The 15,132-nt window shown below is 36.6% G+C and overlaps 2 protein-coding genes across 5 annotated transcripts in view; both read left to right on the top strand.

Moving 5' to 3' along the window:
- The first annotated feature begins 2,028 nt into the window (after window positions 1-2,028).
- Window positions 2,029-3,530, top strand: LOC108725214 (nudC domain-containing protein 3). 3 transcript variants are annotated; one of them, XM_018452089.1, is made up of 5 exons: window positions 2,029-2,191; window positions 2,328-2,449; window positions 2,517-3,081; window positions 3,170-3,358; window positions 3,438-3,530. In XM_018452089.1, exons 2-5 carry the CDS (start codon window positions 2,352-2,354, stop codon window positions 3,528-3,530), a joined length of 945 nt encoding a protein of 314 aa, XP_018307591.1. In that variant the 5' UTR covers window positions 2,029-2,191; window positions 2,328-2,351. The 3 variants fall into 3 exon arrangements, with proteins under 3 accessions (XP_018307591.1, XP_018307592.1, XP_018307590.1); XM_018452090.1 differs by having other exon boundaries at window positions 2,522-3,081; XM_018452088.1 differs by having other exon boundaries at window positions 2,029-2,449.
- A 1,598-nt stretch (window positions 3,531-5,128) lies between these two features.
- The window catches only part of LOC108725215 (uncharacterized), a 32,878-nt gene continuing 22,874 nt past the window's right edge, over window positions 5,129-15,132 (top strand). For both annotated transcript variants that reach the window (XM_018452091.1, XM_018452092.1), the window contains exon 1: window positions 5,129-5,272. In XM_018452091.1, coding sequence (XP_018307593.1) covers window positions 5,147-5,272 — 126 coding nt within the window. In that variant the 5' untranslated portion in view covers window positions 5,129-5,146. The remainder of the gene's footprint in view (window positions 5,273-15,132) is intronic.

The following is a 15,132-nucleotide window of genomic DNA, read 5'->3' on the forward strand; positions in this document are numbered from 1 at the left end:
ATCTATCAGAAATCGGATACACCGGAATACACAGTTTCTGATAGGTTGAAACTATGTTATTCCTATCGCTATCGCTATTCCCTCGCATTGGGCGCGTTCAAGTTGACAAAGCGGCTAGCCTGCTCGCTGAACAAATGAACATAATTGGTTATTACTTATAGATCCAACCAATCATATTCAATCGCTCGATAAGCATGCCTAGCCGCTTTACAGTCTTGAACTCGCCCATTGTGTCTTGGGCTTTATGCTTACGCAGGTTACGCCATAGAGATAGTAGTACTAGAGGTCGCATAATCAGAGTGGGGGTAATCCTATCTACTAAAGGACGCACTCGTAAAAGTCCTATCGTTCTCTCTCGTTTCGCGCATGCATATGGCCGTATACTCTGAGAGAGAGGGGATTGAAAGAAAGAATAAGGAATAAGATGGTTCTCGTCTACCGACGTGATCGGACGTGTTATGCGTCATCATCTTTGGAAAGTGTGACCGGCTTCAAACGCACAATTGAGTATATAACTGTGTCCTAACCCTCAGTTCTGAAGAACCACTGAAGAATCTTGGAGCCAGTCATTTTTAAGAGTCATTTTTTTGAAGTCAGTCTTTTTTAAGTCTAAAATATAATGGAGCCACGTGCGTTATACTTTCTCAACTACTTATATGAAACTTTCTTCTGGTATCTCCTTATTTGATTTTCCGACTCAAATAGAGTCACAGTACCATTCAATTCAATGAATAACCTTGGGGAACAGAGGCCTATATGAAACTTTCAGTTCCTCGTTCTTTCTTTCGATCCCCTCTCTCTCAGAGTATACGGCTATACACATGCGCGAAACGAGAGAGAAAAGTAGGACTTTTATCATGGACCTATAATATGGACTTTTATGAGTGCATCCTTTAGTAGATAGGATTACCCCCACTCTGACTATGCGCCTCTAGTACTACTATCTCTATTGGCTCCTGCACACTGGATGAGGAAACGCTTGCCGCGCGGCAAAATGCAACGCGGTAACCAATGAACATGTTGGGAGCTGTAAGCTTATTGGTTACCGCGTCGTATTTTGCTGCGCGGTAAGCGTTTCCGCGTCCAGTGTGCAGAAGCCATAAGGATTACGCTGCATGTGTCGGCGCCCTTAATATCAACAATACGCGAGTTTCTCCAATCTCTATTGGCTAGTCTGGTTTGTCCGACTACGGCCATGAACGTGAAAAAATCGAGAAGATAAACACGATGTCTCACCAGTGAACGTAATGTCATAGGCTGGGAAGGCATTGGGCGAGTTCAAGACGACAAAGCGACAATACATGCTTACCAATCGATTAAATATAATTGGTTGGATCTATAAGTAACAACCAATTATGTTTATTTGCTCGGCGAGCTAGCTAGCCGCTTTGTCAACTTGAACGTGCCCATTAATTGTGCGAACTGTAGTACTGAATGCACTCATTGGCTGCGTTCAGCAGACTCAACAGTTTTGCAACCGTTTTATGATTGTCTGTTGAGATAGGACCATTCTTCTAGATCTAAAAGTATGATCCAATCAGCGCGTAGGAAACTTCCAACAGTTGCAAAACAAACGTTCTGCTGAACGCAGCCATTGGGTGCATATTAGTATTACAACCGCTCAATGAGCATTCAGTGAGCGCTTGCATTTTATTGGCATATTCCGTTAGAACTAAAAATATAGACCAAACAGATACAAGAGCTCACTGAGCGCTCAGTGAGCGGTCGTGGTACTGAATGTACCCAATGAGCGGTCATGCTTCTGGATGCACCCAATGGCTGCGTTCAGCAGAAAAAGCAGCTTTGCAACTGTTGTAAAATTCTTTAATATGATTGGCTTTACCCTTAGTTCCTCATTGGATCTAAATGTATAAACCAATCATATTCAAGAATTTTACAACAGTTGCAAAGCTGCTTTCTCTGCTGAACGCAGCCAAATTCTTCTAGATCTAAAAGTATGATCCAATTAGCGCGAAGGAAACTTACAACAGTTGCAAAACAAACGTTCTGCTGAACGCACCCAATATTTCCAAAGATAAATAAGCGGACAATAATTTTTCGCACGGATTTAGATTCTAAAGAATTTAAGAGAAAGAATTTACTAGAATTTTATCAAGTATACATATCAACTACTTTATTACTTTCAGCATATAACGACTCGGAATTGGAGTAGTCGGAGTGTCTAGTACAGGTTAAGATAAACATCTTTAGAAATTTGAAATAGTAGCAGAAACGCGAGTGTGTTCGAGATAATTGAATTTTCTTGAACGAATAATTAGCCTTTTTCGTGTATTTAACAATTGGTGTAGTATAATAAATATCTGTAGGACTTGGTAGAGATCTTTTCGATCATGGGATCCAATCATGATCAAACGTTTTTTCACATACTTTGTGAAGAAAAAAACATCAGTAACTTTTTGGACTCCTTTTTTGGATTTTTACATAGGTGGTAAGTATTAGAAGTATCAATGTTTTAAATAAAATTTCGTTTTACATAATAAATTTTACAATATCAGCACAGACTTTTATGTCGAATCGAACTCGGAGCAAAAATTGGGCTTTCCACCAGGAATAGCAGAGAAACTTGTATTAAATACCATGTACAAGTGGAAGAATCCTACATCTTTACAAAAGACAACATTGTCTGTAATTGATAATACAAACAGCAGTAGTACGTCAAACCAATTAGTTTCGACGCAAAACGAGAATTGCAGACTTATACCACCAGTGGCGCAAGAAATTGAAATTGATTCATGCAATAAAGCCAATAATATTAAACCATCCTCCATACAATCTAAGATAGACCATATATCGGACAGCTACAATGGAGCTATAAGAGAAAATTATACTTGGTCCCAGACTCTCAATGATTTGGATGTAATTGTAAAAATACCAAAACATATAAAAGCATCCAAAGATACAGTCAAAGTTGACATAAACTCAAATGAAATCAAGATTGATGGAAAGCCTTCTGTTTCATCAACAAATTCTAAATGGGAGAACATTTTCAATGGCAAGTTTAGTTTTAAAATTCGAAGAGATGAATCTATATGGAGCATTGAAGCTGGGAAACAAATTAGTGTACGTTCATACAAAACCACATTCAATCTAACTGTTCACGATATCCTCGAATGTATTTGGTATCTACTTATTCTATTTGTATTTATAGATTCATCTTGAAAAAGCTATGGAAAGATGGTGGGAAGCCTTAATTGTTGATGAACCGAAAATTGACTTAAACAAGATTGACTGTTCGAAACATTTTAACGATATGGCGCCAGAAGAACAAATGAAAGTGCAAGAATTAATGTGGAATCAACAACAGAAAATCTTAGGCAAACCAACATCTGAACAAATTGTAATTGTCTATATCTTGTCTTAGCATGTATAAAGTGTGGAATACTTATTACAATTTGTAAGTAATATTATATTTATAGAAGATGGAGGCTACCTTGAAGCAGGCGTGGAATGCAAAGGGATCACCTTTCCTGGGTACACCTTATGATCCTTCCATTTTAAAGTACAATTAATATATTTTAATATATTTTTTGAAATTATAATGTTTTTGTATCTCAGATTTGTTTTATGTTTTATATATTTAATATTATGAGAATTATGAAAATGACAAATATTTTTAAATAAAATGCAAATAGATATTGCACTTTTGTATTTGAATATTACACTTTGAGAAAAAGAGCAACCATAAATAAGTAAATTGTTTTTTAATACTGTCAATCTGTTGATATTGATATTGAATATATAATTTATTGTAAATTATTTTATATTAAAGAAAAAAATAGCGAAAAAGCTTTCTTTTTTAGAAATAAATAGCATCTACGAAAGCAAAGAGCTGATGATTTGGATTTCGGCGATACCCCGTGAAATCACAAACGATTCGAGAGAATGTGCGGAATCCTACGCTTTTCCCTGGTGTTTATGCTGACTTTATATCACAATAGTGGTGGGATCGTTCGCCACAGAGACGAGGCAGGAGCGGTTCGCACAGGTACACAGCCTCGAAGAAACTGTTCTCATTTCGTTGAACGCGTTCGCAACTTTCCTAAGCTTTTACTTCGACCGATTCCAAACAGAGTTATAGCGACGACCTAATAATCGGCATGTAAAGATATATCTTTACATTGATGATATCCGTATCACTCTAATAGCTATTATCGAGAAACTGTGTGTTCTCCCTTTCGTAGGAATTAATACATATTTAATCTGAAAATCTTAAGAAAATCCAAATGAAGCTATAAATGACTTGATCGGATCTTTAACAGCAGAATATGATAAGACTCAAGGACAGATATAATTTTGGAGAATTCGATCTCTTAAGTTGTAGAAATCTACTTCGTATCGCGTTTGCAAAGAAAGATGTCACAACATCGAGATCGAAACACGTTGCAATTATGTTCGTTTCAAACGCGCTAGATGTATCCTCGTGGCAATGTTGAGTGGTATATATCGCCGCGATAATATCCTTAGGAATATTCTTGCGATACGACTCGACAATTCTTCCCTCCCGCGTCCATCAGCAGCGCCAGGTGCAACGGCAACAGGTCGTGCACGTTGAGCACCGCTGCAGGTAAAACACAGGTAATATACCTGCCCGAGGCTACGAGTCCATCCCCACCTGAGGTCCGGTTCTCTCTCCTTGCTCTCTCGGCCGGCTCTCCGGCTAGCTTTCCTTCGAGGTGAGTCGGGAGTCAAGCCGTTAGTATCGTTGCCGTTGTGACTGGAATGGTGGTGTGATGTGCATCGCGACGAAGTGCACATCCTGAAGGACAACGAAGTACGTGGATATTACGTACGAAGGCAGTTGACCCCTTCCTCCCCCGACTCCCCGCTATCGAACCCCTTTTCATCCCCCGGTGCTCGCGAGAGAGCCGCGTGCCCGCGTTCTCCAAAATCTGCCGTGGTCCAGCTTGGTCCAGCTCTCCTCTTCGCGGTGCGCTTCGTGGCAGCTTCTTCTTCATCGCGCTGATGCCCACGTACAGTCGGTAGCAATAACCACCACGTAACCGTAGTGAGTGCAAGGTGAAGCTAACGGAAGAGACGGGAGAAAGAGAGAGAGACCGAGGGAGAGATTCGACGAAGAAGAGAGAAAGGAAAGAACGAGAAGAGATATCGGAGATAAAATACCAAGATGCCGTGCTCCGCAGTGACGTTGTCTCTTGCCACCATAACCGGTATAATCGCCACTGCTCTGCTGGCGATCGCCTTCTCCACGGACAACTGGCTCTACACCGAGGTCAAGCGCGCTCAGATCCAGGTTCGTATCAGATTTTGATATTGACAGGAACATCCGTCGATCCTGCCTGTCGAGATTTCACTCAGTACTTCGTAAGATATATCTCTCAAATAAGTGGAAAAACACAATAACATAAATCACTTTGCTTCCTTTTCTTTCCATTAAAAAAAAAATATTTGGAAGAAAGAGAGAGGGGGGGGAGGGAGAGAAAAGCATCGATGAAGTCAAATAATACATGTATTCGAAGTTCGAGTATATTTCGACGCTGAGATATATTTTCATAAATCTAACAAATCGAATTACATTCGAACTTCGAATACATATATCGTTTGATCAACGTCTCCCTCTCCCTTTTCTAAATATTCTTTTCTAAAAATAGAAGGAAAAGGAACTAAAGCGATTCATGTTATCGCATTCTACCACTTTTAAGAGATTCGGTTTGCTCTCTAATTCTTAGAGAATTAGAAATAATAAAATAAATAAATTAAATCAAGATTAAAGTTAATCCTTATTGGAAATGAAATGGATATAATTGTTAGATGCAAAATTAATTAAAGAGCTAGATTTTAATGGATCTTACTCTTTAGAAATATCCGAAAATAAATGTTCGAGTAAAAAAGGATATTCGTCATAATGTATATATTGCTTTGATAAAAATGCAATCAATTTAATGTGCATTTTATTACGAACTTGGATGCGTATAAAATACATTTCTACTGATATTTTTATTTTAAACACATTCTTTTACTTCTTCCTGTTTTTTTTTCAAGAAGCATTCGCTGCACTTTCTTTTGCACGATCACGTAGTTCTGCATTCCAAAGGGACGCATCGAGCGATTTGAAACGTTACTGTAACCAATTTTTCTAAAGCATTAAAAGCAAAATGGCATATCGTTCCATGACATCAGGATTTCAAATAAGATTCATTCTTTTCAATTACGCTTTTCCTGTGTTTAAGAGAAGAAAGAAAAAATTTTTCTCTCAGGATCATTCACAGAAAAAATTGTGAAGATTGAATTCTTGGGCCGAGAAGAGATTTCAACAATGGGTAAATAAAACACGTGACTTTGCCACGAAGCGTTCTACGTACGCGCGTTTTGAAGAATTTCTTAATGAGAACGTATCACAATGGTTCGTTTGCAAGGACTCGCGTTATATTAATGTATGCAATTTGAGGCATTGCAAAAAAAAATTAAAGTGGATTGCGAAAGCGTGGGATTTAATGATGGATTTTCGCGACGTTGCGAAGCGTTATCAACATCGTTGTTGAAGCTAATTCAATTTGACAGTGGATGCTCTTCTCTTCACACTGTAGTCTGTGCTCTCCTCTCAGTACAGAATCCTTATGCAAATTCTAATGAAAGTGCTGCACACGCGGACAGCCCCTGTGCTGAACGAGCGCTTCGATCATTTATGAAAATGGACATCTTCCTGCCCAAAGTCGGATCGCATCCGAATCTCGTTACTTCTGGCGGCCGAAGCTGTCATCAGCCGCCTGTGCTCGTGAATCTAATTTCTTCTACTTCCTCCGCATCCTTAAGGATGTGGATACGCTACAAAAAAAAAACTGCGGCACAGCTGTAGTCCTTGGACTTTCGCCAGTCCTAATCCCTTATTTTCAATGATAACGACAATTTCATAGTTTTTGCATTTGCGCAGTGACGCGTAATTGTATCGCACTAATGGGTACAATTTCCGACATCGTTATAATCTCATTTCTGACCACACAACAGATATTTACTGATCTATAATGAGTCAACGGTCCATTATAGTAATTTCTATAATGATGTGTTATCGTTACTATTATATCGTACTTTTAAGTAACCACAATCCGTTTAAACGATGAACTATATTTAAAACACGTCAAAATATACAATTACTTAAAGTCATTTAAAGATTAAGCTGTTAATTAAATTAATTCAACATTTCATATTAAAAGGTTCACATAGCTTCATTGATTTTTACGATAACTATGCTTCCAAGGATCAGAAGAAAAAGATTATTCTACGAAAATTTTCACGATTGCTTAATGGGAAAAGTATAATTAAATAAATTAATATTAGAAAGCAAATAGAAGCACTCACTGGAAGAAAAAAGTTCTTATCTCGGGATAATTTATAGAAACAAAGAGTTGCGAAGATATACAGCGATATTATCGAATTTTCGCACATAGAGAAATTTTAACAACGAAATAAAACGCGCGACTTCTGTCTGTAATTTCTTTGCTTTTTCGAAACGTTAGTAATTTTAAGACATAATTTATTGTTAGAAGGAGGGATATAAAAACTATTCCACACACAACGATTTTGTTAATTGAAACATACTACAATCGAATAATTAGAAACAGGGTCACTACAAATAACTCTTAATTAGCGAAGCTAGCGAAAAATAACATTAATTAGGAAAGATTACGTAATCTCTATTAGAGGTTCCAAGAGAAATGTGTTCTTCTTCAAGAAGGGGAAAATAGGAAGTAGAATTCCCCATGACTTCCGCCGTCCTTCTTACGGGTGAATGTACGGGTCGAAGGTCAAGTTTACCCTCTAGGATCGTTGAAAGTCGGACGTTGTTCTCACGAGTTCTCCGTGAAATCGAGATGTCAGCTGTAATTAAAAAATTCTAGCTAAAAGGAATATTAGCGGAATAGAGGGATGCTCAAAAGTCTTTAATTAATTCTTTCAAGAAACAAGAAATTTCACTTAACTTGAACATGGCAGACCTTGAATATTAAAGACGACACTAAGAGGTTTACGTTATCTAACTAAGCAAAATTGATCCATTGTCTTTTTTCTGTAACAAAAGTCAATCATCAAGTCAATCGAATACTTTAAATACTTAATACAATTGATCGTATAATGACACGATTGAGTCAATGATTAAAAAGGCCATCAAAATAATTGCAACTATAATTTATTTATTTTATTATTAACAAATTAACTTTATATTTGTTTAAGTAAAGTGATCACACCTCTTTTTCGCGTGTTCAAACAATTTTCTTTTCTAGTAATATGTTTTTTGAAACAATAAATTTGAGAGTTTTGAACGTTTGCGTTTCTCTCGGTTGATTTAGATCTTTTGTAGTATTCTCTTTTGACAGCGTCACAATTTTTAGTTCTAACTTGAGAAACTTTTTAATAGGATGATGAATCGATCCGTTGGCGTCGCGAGTTACGCGGTTACGCCATGGCTTGACGCAAAACGCAGCACGCGAAATATTCCAATGTTGATGTAACTTCCTGCGCAAAAATCATATCCACGGATGTACATACATAAGAATAGAAATTATTAAATAACAGGCACGCGGATTCTATACGTCATCCAGCATGTAGGTGCATGCCACATTCATTCAGTATACGATTATAGTATTCGATTGTACAACGAATTCGTCTGACTGCTTCGCGATTAATGATTTTCAACTCATAGAGGACTCAGCCTGCATGATAATTTTTATTTTTCGCGAAGAAACTCATCATTTATGCATCTCTTGTCTTTGACGTTAGTACCGAAGTCTAAGCAGCTGAAGCTCGTCGCCGATTAAATCGGATTATCTCGTTAGCGAAATCTCATTTCGCGAGTATCCCATTCCTTTTTGCGCTTTTCTCTTTCTCTCGATCCAGCCGGGACGGCTCTCCTCTCCTCTCTTCTCCTCTTCTTTCTTTCCTGCCTCGATCTCCCAACATCTCGTCCCGTGCCTTCAGAACGATCGACATTCCGAGCCGCGCCCATTCTCAGCGCGCGTTGACTCAACGAGTTTTGTTCAGTGTACTTACCGATCACGCGGCTGACGCGTATGTCCTTTTGCGCGAGAATCGTAAAGACGACAGATGAGCTTCCGTTGAATCTCGGGATTCACGCAAGAGAGAGCAAATCCGCGTAAATGGACAGTCGCGCGCGACTGAAGAATCCGCCCATATCTCATTTTCATAAGATGTAATTCATAAGATGTGACTCCATTTTATCTCAAACAATTGTATCTCAAACTCAAAAGTTACGCCATATTCAATCAGTTTTCTTGTATTTTATCAAAGTTCTTTTCATTTTTTAGCTTATTTCCCGCACAGCATTTTAGATTTCAAATACGTAGCAGATACATGAAATTTGAAATGTTGCTATATAACAGATACATAGTAATACGTAAGAATCATATACCAGATACATGTTTAAAACCGAATAAATATCCGCCTATAGACACGTAATTTACTTACGTATACATCAGATACATAAAATTTGCAATATTATAGCTATGTAGCAGATTCGTAGCAATACGTATAAATCATGTATCAGATACGTATTTATAATACCGATGAATTTTCGTGCTGTTGATACGTAATTTACATACCAAATACATATGACAATATATACTCTTTTCGTATTAAATACGTAAATTATATATTTAATTGATACATATTCCTAATATTGCAAATACGCGTTCAAAATGTATTATATAAGCCATTTACAGGCCAAAATGGGTAATTCGATTCTTGAATTTAAAAAAATTTTAATGCCAACTTGATTGATACTTTGGCTCTAAAATTTGAAGATTCAAAAAGTGAAATTAATCACGACATTGTATATGTCCCACTAATATCTACAAAAAACTAAGAATTTCTAAGACAAACCTACATCCTACTACAAATATCTAGGAAAAATTAAGAATTTCTAAAATTTTGTCTCAATCTATGTAGTTTTTCTGTATTTTTTTTGTTAACATTTTTTCCTCCAGGAAACTTACTATTTAATTTAAATTATTTTTTACTATTTAACCTAAATTTGTTTCACATGAATTATTTCGATCAACACTAAAAATTCAAGTTTGACTGAAATAAGCCTCTATTTTTTTATTGTTGTGTGTTCACATCACGGTCTAATATGATACTTTAATATTGTTAAATTTATTTTTAGATACAGTCGATTATAATAACCATGCACAGACACTTGCTCAAAACTATCCGTTTATGATTTTTTTAATGTTATGTAGTGTTACCACGGTACGCCATTTTATGACGTATTATTACATTCTGCATTCTGTTATATATGTATCAACTATGTGTTTGATATCCATACATTTAAATATGCACAATATACCTGCTACATATTACATACGTATTATATACGTATTTCGACTTGAATATTCACAATGTCTCTGCTACATGTTACATACGTATTGAGTACGTATTTTGACTTGGATATTTCATATTCATTGCGTTAATTACGTATTTAATACATTATATTTGATATGAAATGAAACGCAATGTAAATGCAATATAGATACATATTTAATATAATGAAATGAATTGTCAAAAGGGCTCAATAAGAATAAATCAGCAATTTGAAAGGATTACGAGCCAAATGCAATACAAATACATTTTATACAGAAATTTAATATAAGAAAAATATAATATAAAGATGTTTAGCAATTACACGTAGCATTACAAACAGTTTCAACCTCGATCGGATCATTTTCAATGTAAATAATTCAAGAATTCAGTAAAAATTATTGTGGCAACGCTTCATCTCACCCGGGTGGCCACAATAATTTTTACTGAATTCTTGAATTATTTACATTGAAAATGATCCGATCGAGGTTGAAACTGTTTGTAATGCTACGTGTAATTGCTAAACATCTTTATATTATATTTTTCTTATATTAAATTTCTGTATAAAATGTATTTGTATTGCATTTGGCTCGTAATCCTTTCAAATTGCTGATTTATATTTAATATATATTTGCAATGAAAGGTGCTGTGTGAATTGACATTCTACCGAAATTCCATATAGACTTTTGGAATCCAAGGATCCTGTATCTCATAGTTTCTCTTTGTAATCAGTAATTTCGTTAAAAATTCAAAGCTGATATTCTACCGAAATCTCATATGAACTTTTAGAACTTATGAATCCTGTTCCCGATAGCTTCTCTTTGTTAAACTTTTGACTTTCTTTCTCAATCGAATGTCTTCATTAAAAATTTATGCATTGATTCTTTCGCGTGGACAAATCGTTTTGTACGATTAGAGATTGACCGGTGGATCACCCACTAATCCACTTCTCAGCGGAGATGGATGCGCAGTATTTGAGAGATTCTCGCGATGCAATGCAATGCAATGCAACGCGACGCGACGCAGCGTGACGTTCTGTTATTTTCTTTTGCGCGTCAGGAAACCGCGCGATTCCCGAACCTGGACGACCGGCCGGTTGGCTACCTTGCTTCCTCGCTCGAGTGACGAGAAGGTGTCGGGAGAACCGCCGCGTACAGTTATGTCGCCCGCACCAGCGTCAGCGGATCCCGACGAGAGTAGGCGCGAGCGGACGCATGTTCCAATGCCTCCGCTGCGAGTGGCACGCACGCGAGGTGATAATTTCACAGCCCCCGCGTACCCCGCGATGCGACCTCGTCAACACGCCAAGTAGCCGTCGATTAACGGGAAAATGCGCGTAAATTCCCAACATTAACGAAACTCCGTCAATGAGAACGAGCTTCGGCGATTTTCTTCAGAGGAGACTATGGCCGGTATTCATAGCCAGTTCTTATATTCAAGATCGTCTTAAGTTCAACCTTGAGGTGTCACGAATCAATCAGAGGACCGCATTAGCGTCTTAAGACGTTACTTAAGACGGTCTTGAAATAAAAACCGACTGTGAATACCTAAGGCCCGTATACATAGTCAGGCTTTATATTTAAGGAAGATTTCCTTAAATTTATCTTCAGATGCTCTACGAATCATTTCATTGGCTACTGAGCATCTAAAGATAAATTGACTATGAATACGGGCATAATGCTCGTATTCATAGTCAGATCTTGTACTTAAGGGGATCCTAAAGTGAAGCCTGAACTCCGATGCCTGAGATCGCTGTTTTATCGATAAAATGCGACACATCGACATAGCTTCATATACAGTGATGGATGAGATACTCTTAAAATTTATCTAGATACAGATACAGTTACATGTACGAAAATTTATCTAAATATAGATATAGATACAGATATTAGATACTTTAAAAGTATCTTCAGATACATTTCAGATACTCTTACATTAATTTTATTGTAATAATGGCAATGTGTAAAAAAATGTATTAGTTATTAAATGAATCATTTATTCATTCGTTTTTGTTTATACATTTACAGATAATTGAAAAAATTTATTAATTATCGTAAAACGATTTAGAATAAGAATTATAAGACGATATTATTCATCATTATTCATCATAATTTTACAAACTAAAAATGCTTCAAACATTGTGTTTCCAGCTTAACTATATATGCGTTAGAAATTCCACAATCTAAGTGATTGCGTTCAGCAGAAAAGGCAGCTGTGTAACTGTAAAATTCTTTAATATGACTGATTTGCATTTAGATTCAGTGAAGAACTAAGGGAAAGACCAATCATGTTATAGAATTTTGCAACAGCAAAGCTGCTTTTTTCTGCGGAATGGAATAAATCGACAATCATATACAAAATTGAATTATGATTATGCTGAGAAAATGTATCTGAAAAATGCATTTGAAAATCAGTTCAGACACTGTTTTTTTTATCTAGATACAGATACAAATACTCAAATTTGAATGTACCTCAGATACAGATTAGATACACAAAATGTATACATGTATCTATACATATATCTAGATACATGTATAGAGATACTACCCAACACTGTTCATAGGCGCCGACTACGGAGGGGACAGACCACTTTTTGCCCCCCCCCCAATAATTTTATTGGGGGGAGGCAATGCCCCCTCAATAATTTTTATCTTTTGATTTTTTAACAAAAGGTTTTTTAACAATTGCAAATAATTTCTGCGATCAAAACTGTGAGAAAGCATCGGCTACATGACATACGCTATACATAAAGTTGACGCGGCAAATTAAAAATAGTGACGCTGGCACGTCGTCTGCTGTCCTAGGGTGCCTTTCAACAAGAACGATGTGTTCATCATTACATTCTTGTTGTTCACCAATGTTAAACAAGGATGAGATGATTATTGTGTTGTACTGATTGTGAGTCGCTTAAGTTAAGGCGTGTTCTGATTCCCATCAGAGTGCTCCTCATGCCATCCTCGTTTAACGTTTGTTAAACAACAAGGATGACATGACATCCAGGGAGCACCCAGGTGGGAATCCGAACATGCTACGGGAAGAAACCCCTAGTGTCCCTGTACATACACGTACCAGAGAGAAACTTGAAAGACTCTTTTTCCTGTAACCGTAAAATATCTTGTGCACTACAGTCTTCTGAAGAAGTGGATGTCAACTACATAACATTATCCATTTTTTTGCGATGCTCTTGATGGAAATAAATCACTAAAATCATTAAAATCTCCATTAATTTGATAGCATTTAGTTATTTCGGAGATTTATTTCTATGGGTAGTATCGTAAAAAAGTGGATATTGTTGTGTTCCCCCAATATTTCTCGGTGCCCTTCCAATATTTTTCGCAAGTCGGCGCCTGTGATACTACTACATCAATATCGCACTCACACATACGTACAAATTTTCTAATTAACTAATGTTTCGTATTAAATATCTAAACCTAATTCTAAGTACTTACTCAACATTGATTGTTCATGTAATCTCTAGTCCAAACCAAGATTGTTTTATACGTACGAAGTGTAAAACTCGTACATAAAGCAAACATTATTATAAGTCGACGTTGAAAGTCGATAATAAAACTATAATTTTCCACCTTTTTTTCGTTTTTGGCATAAAGTCAACCGGTTCGGACTACATTATCGTTTATACTTTAATTATAGAAAAGGATTTTTTAATCTGTAAAAACAGTTAGAAAAATATTTGTTTAGAAAAATTAATAAAACAGATTCACTTTAGGATCCCCTTAAGACTTTCTTAAATTTATCTTTGGATGCTCAATAGCCAATGAAATAATTCGTAGAGCATCTGAAGATAAATTTTTTAAATTAAAAGGAAGCCTTAAATATATATAAGGCCTGACTATGAATACATGCAGTAAATACGATTTTCCGAAGGACAATCTTGACGAAATGGATGGAGTTATAATCGCTTAATGGTTTCGCACATCTTGTCCGCGTTGAATTGTGTAACGAAAGATAGAATGCGGTCCACTTGACGCTACAAATGTTTCGAAGCATTTGATTGATCAATCGAAAGAAAAAAATTTTACTAATTAGACAATTAAAAATTGCTTTGAAGCATTTGCGGTATCAAGTGGACCGTGTCTATAAATTCTTATTTAAATATATACTATATATATACTCGAGAATATTATGAAGAAAGTGAATTACTTCCTGATACTTTGACATCTCTTCTTGATATTTAATAGCAGAAACAGAAAGGACGACGATATTTAGAGGAAAGATCGCTCGATTGATAGGACTATAACATTCGAGATTTTTAATTAAAAGATTTTTATTTCTGGCTACAGCTGTAAGATTTAAAAAAACAGTTCTACTAATTAATTCCATATTGCATTATTACTTTCAAGAAAAAAATACAATTCAAACATTTAATTTCACATGTACGCGCGGGATATCATATTTTTCTCAGCTTTGTATAAATCCGATGCTTATACCTACGACTGCGCAGTAATTTTCACCTTGCCGCTCCCGCTTTAATGAATTACTCGTAATGAACTCTCGCGCGTGTTTACGCGACGTGTGTGTGTGTGTGTGTGTGTGTGTTATCCTGCCCTCGAGGATGGCTCGGTTGCGTTGGCACGAGTTGATTACATCGTTCGCGTATTCCTGTTTGTTCGCCGGCATAAAGGCGTTTAGCACTCATCCTGCGTATGCACGGTAGCGCCTTACGCGGCATTATATTCATCAAGTATAGTCACTGTACTTTCATTCGAGAACCGCGGTGACGTGGCGAGCTGGGCGCGCGAGGAAAGGAATGCGCGCACCTGAATT

The sequence above is a fragment of the Mycetomoellerius zeteki genome, unplaced genomic scaffold (genome assembly GCF_001594055.1).
Source record: "Mycetomoellerius zeteki isolate Tzet28-1 unplaced genomic scaffold, Tzet1.0 scaffold331, whole genome shotgun sequence".
Taxonomy (NCBI): domain Eukaryota; kingdom Metazoa; phylum Arthropoda; class Insecta; order Hymenoptera; family Formicidae; genus Mycetomoellerius; species Mycetomoellerius zeteki.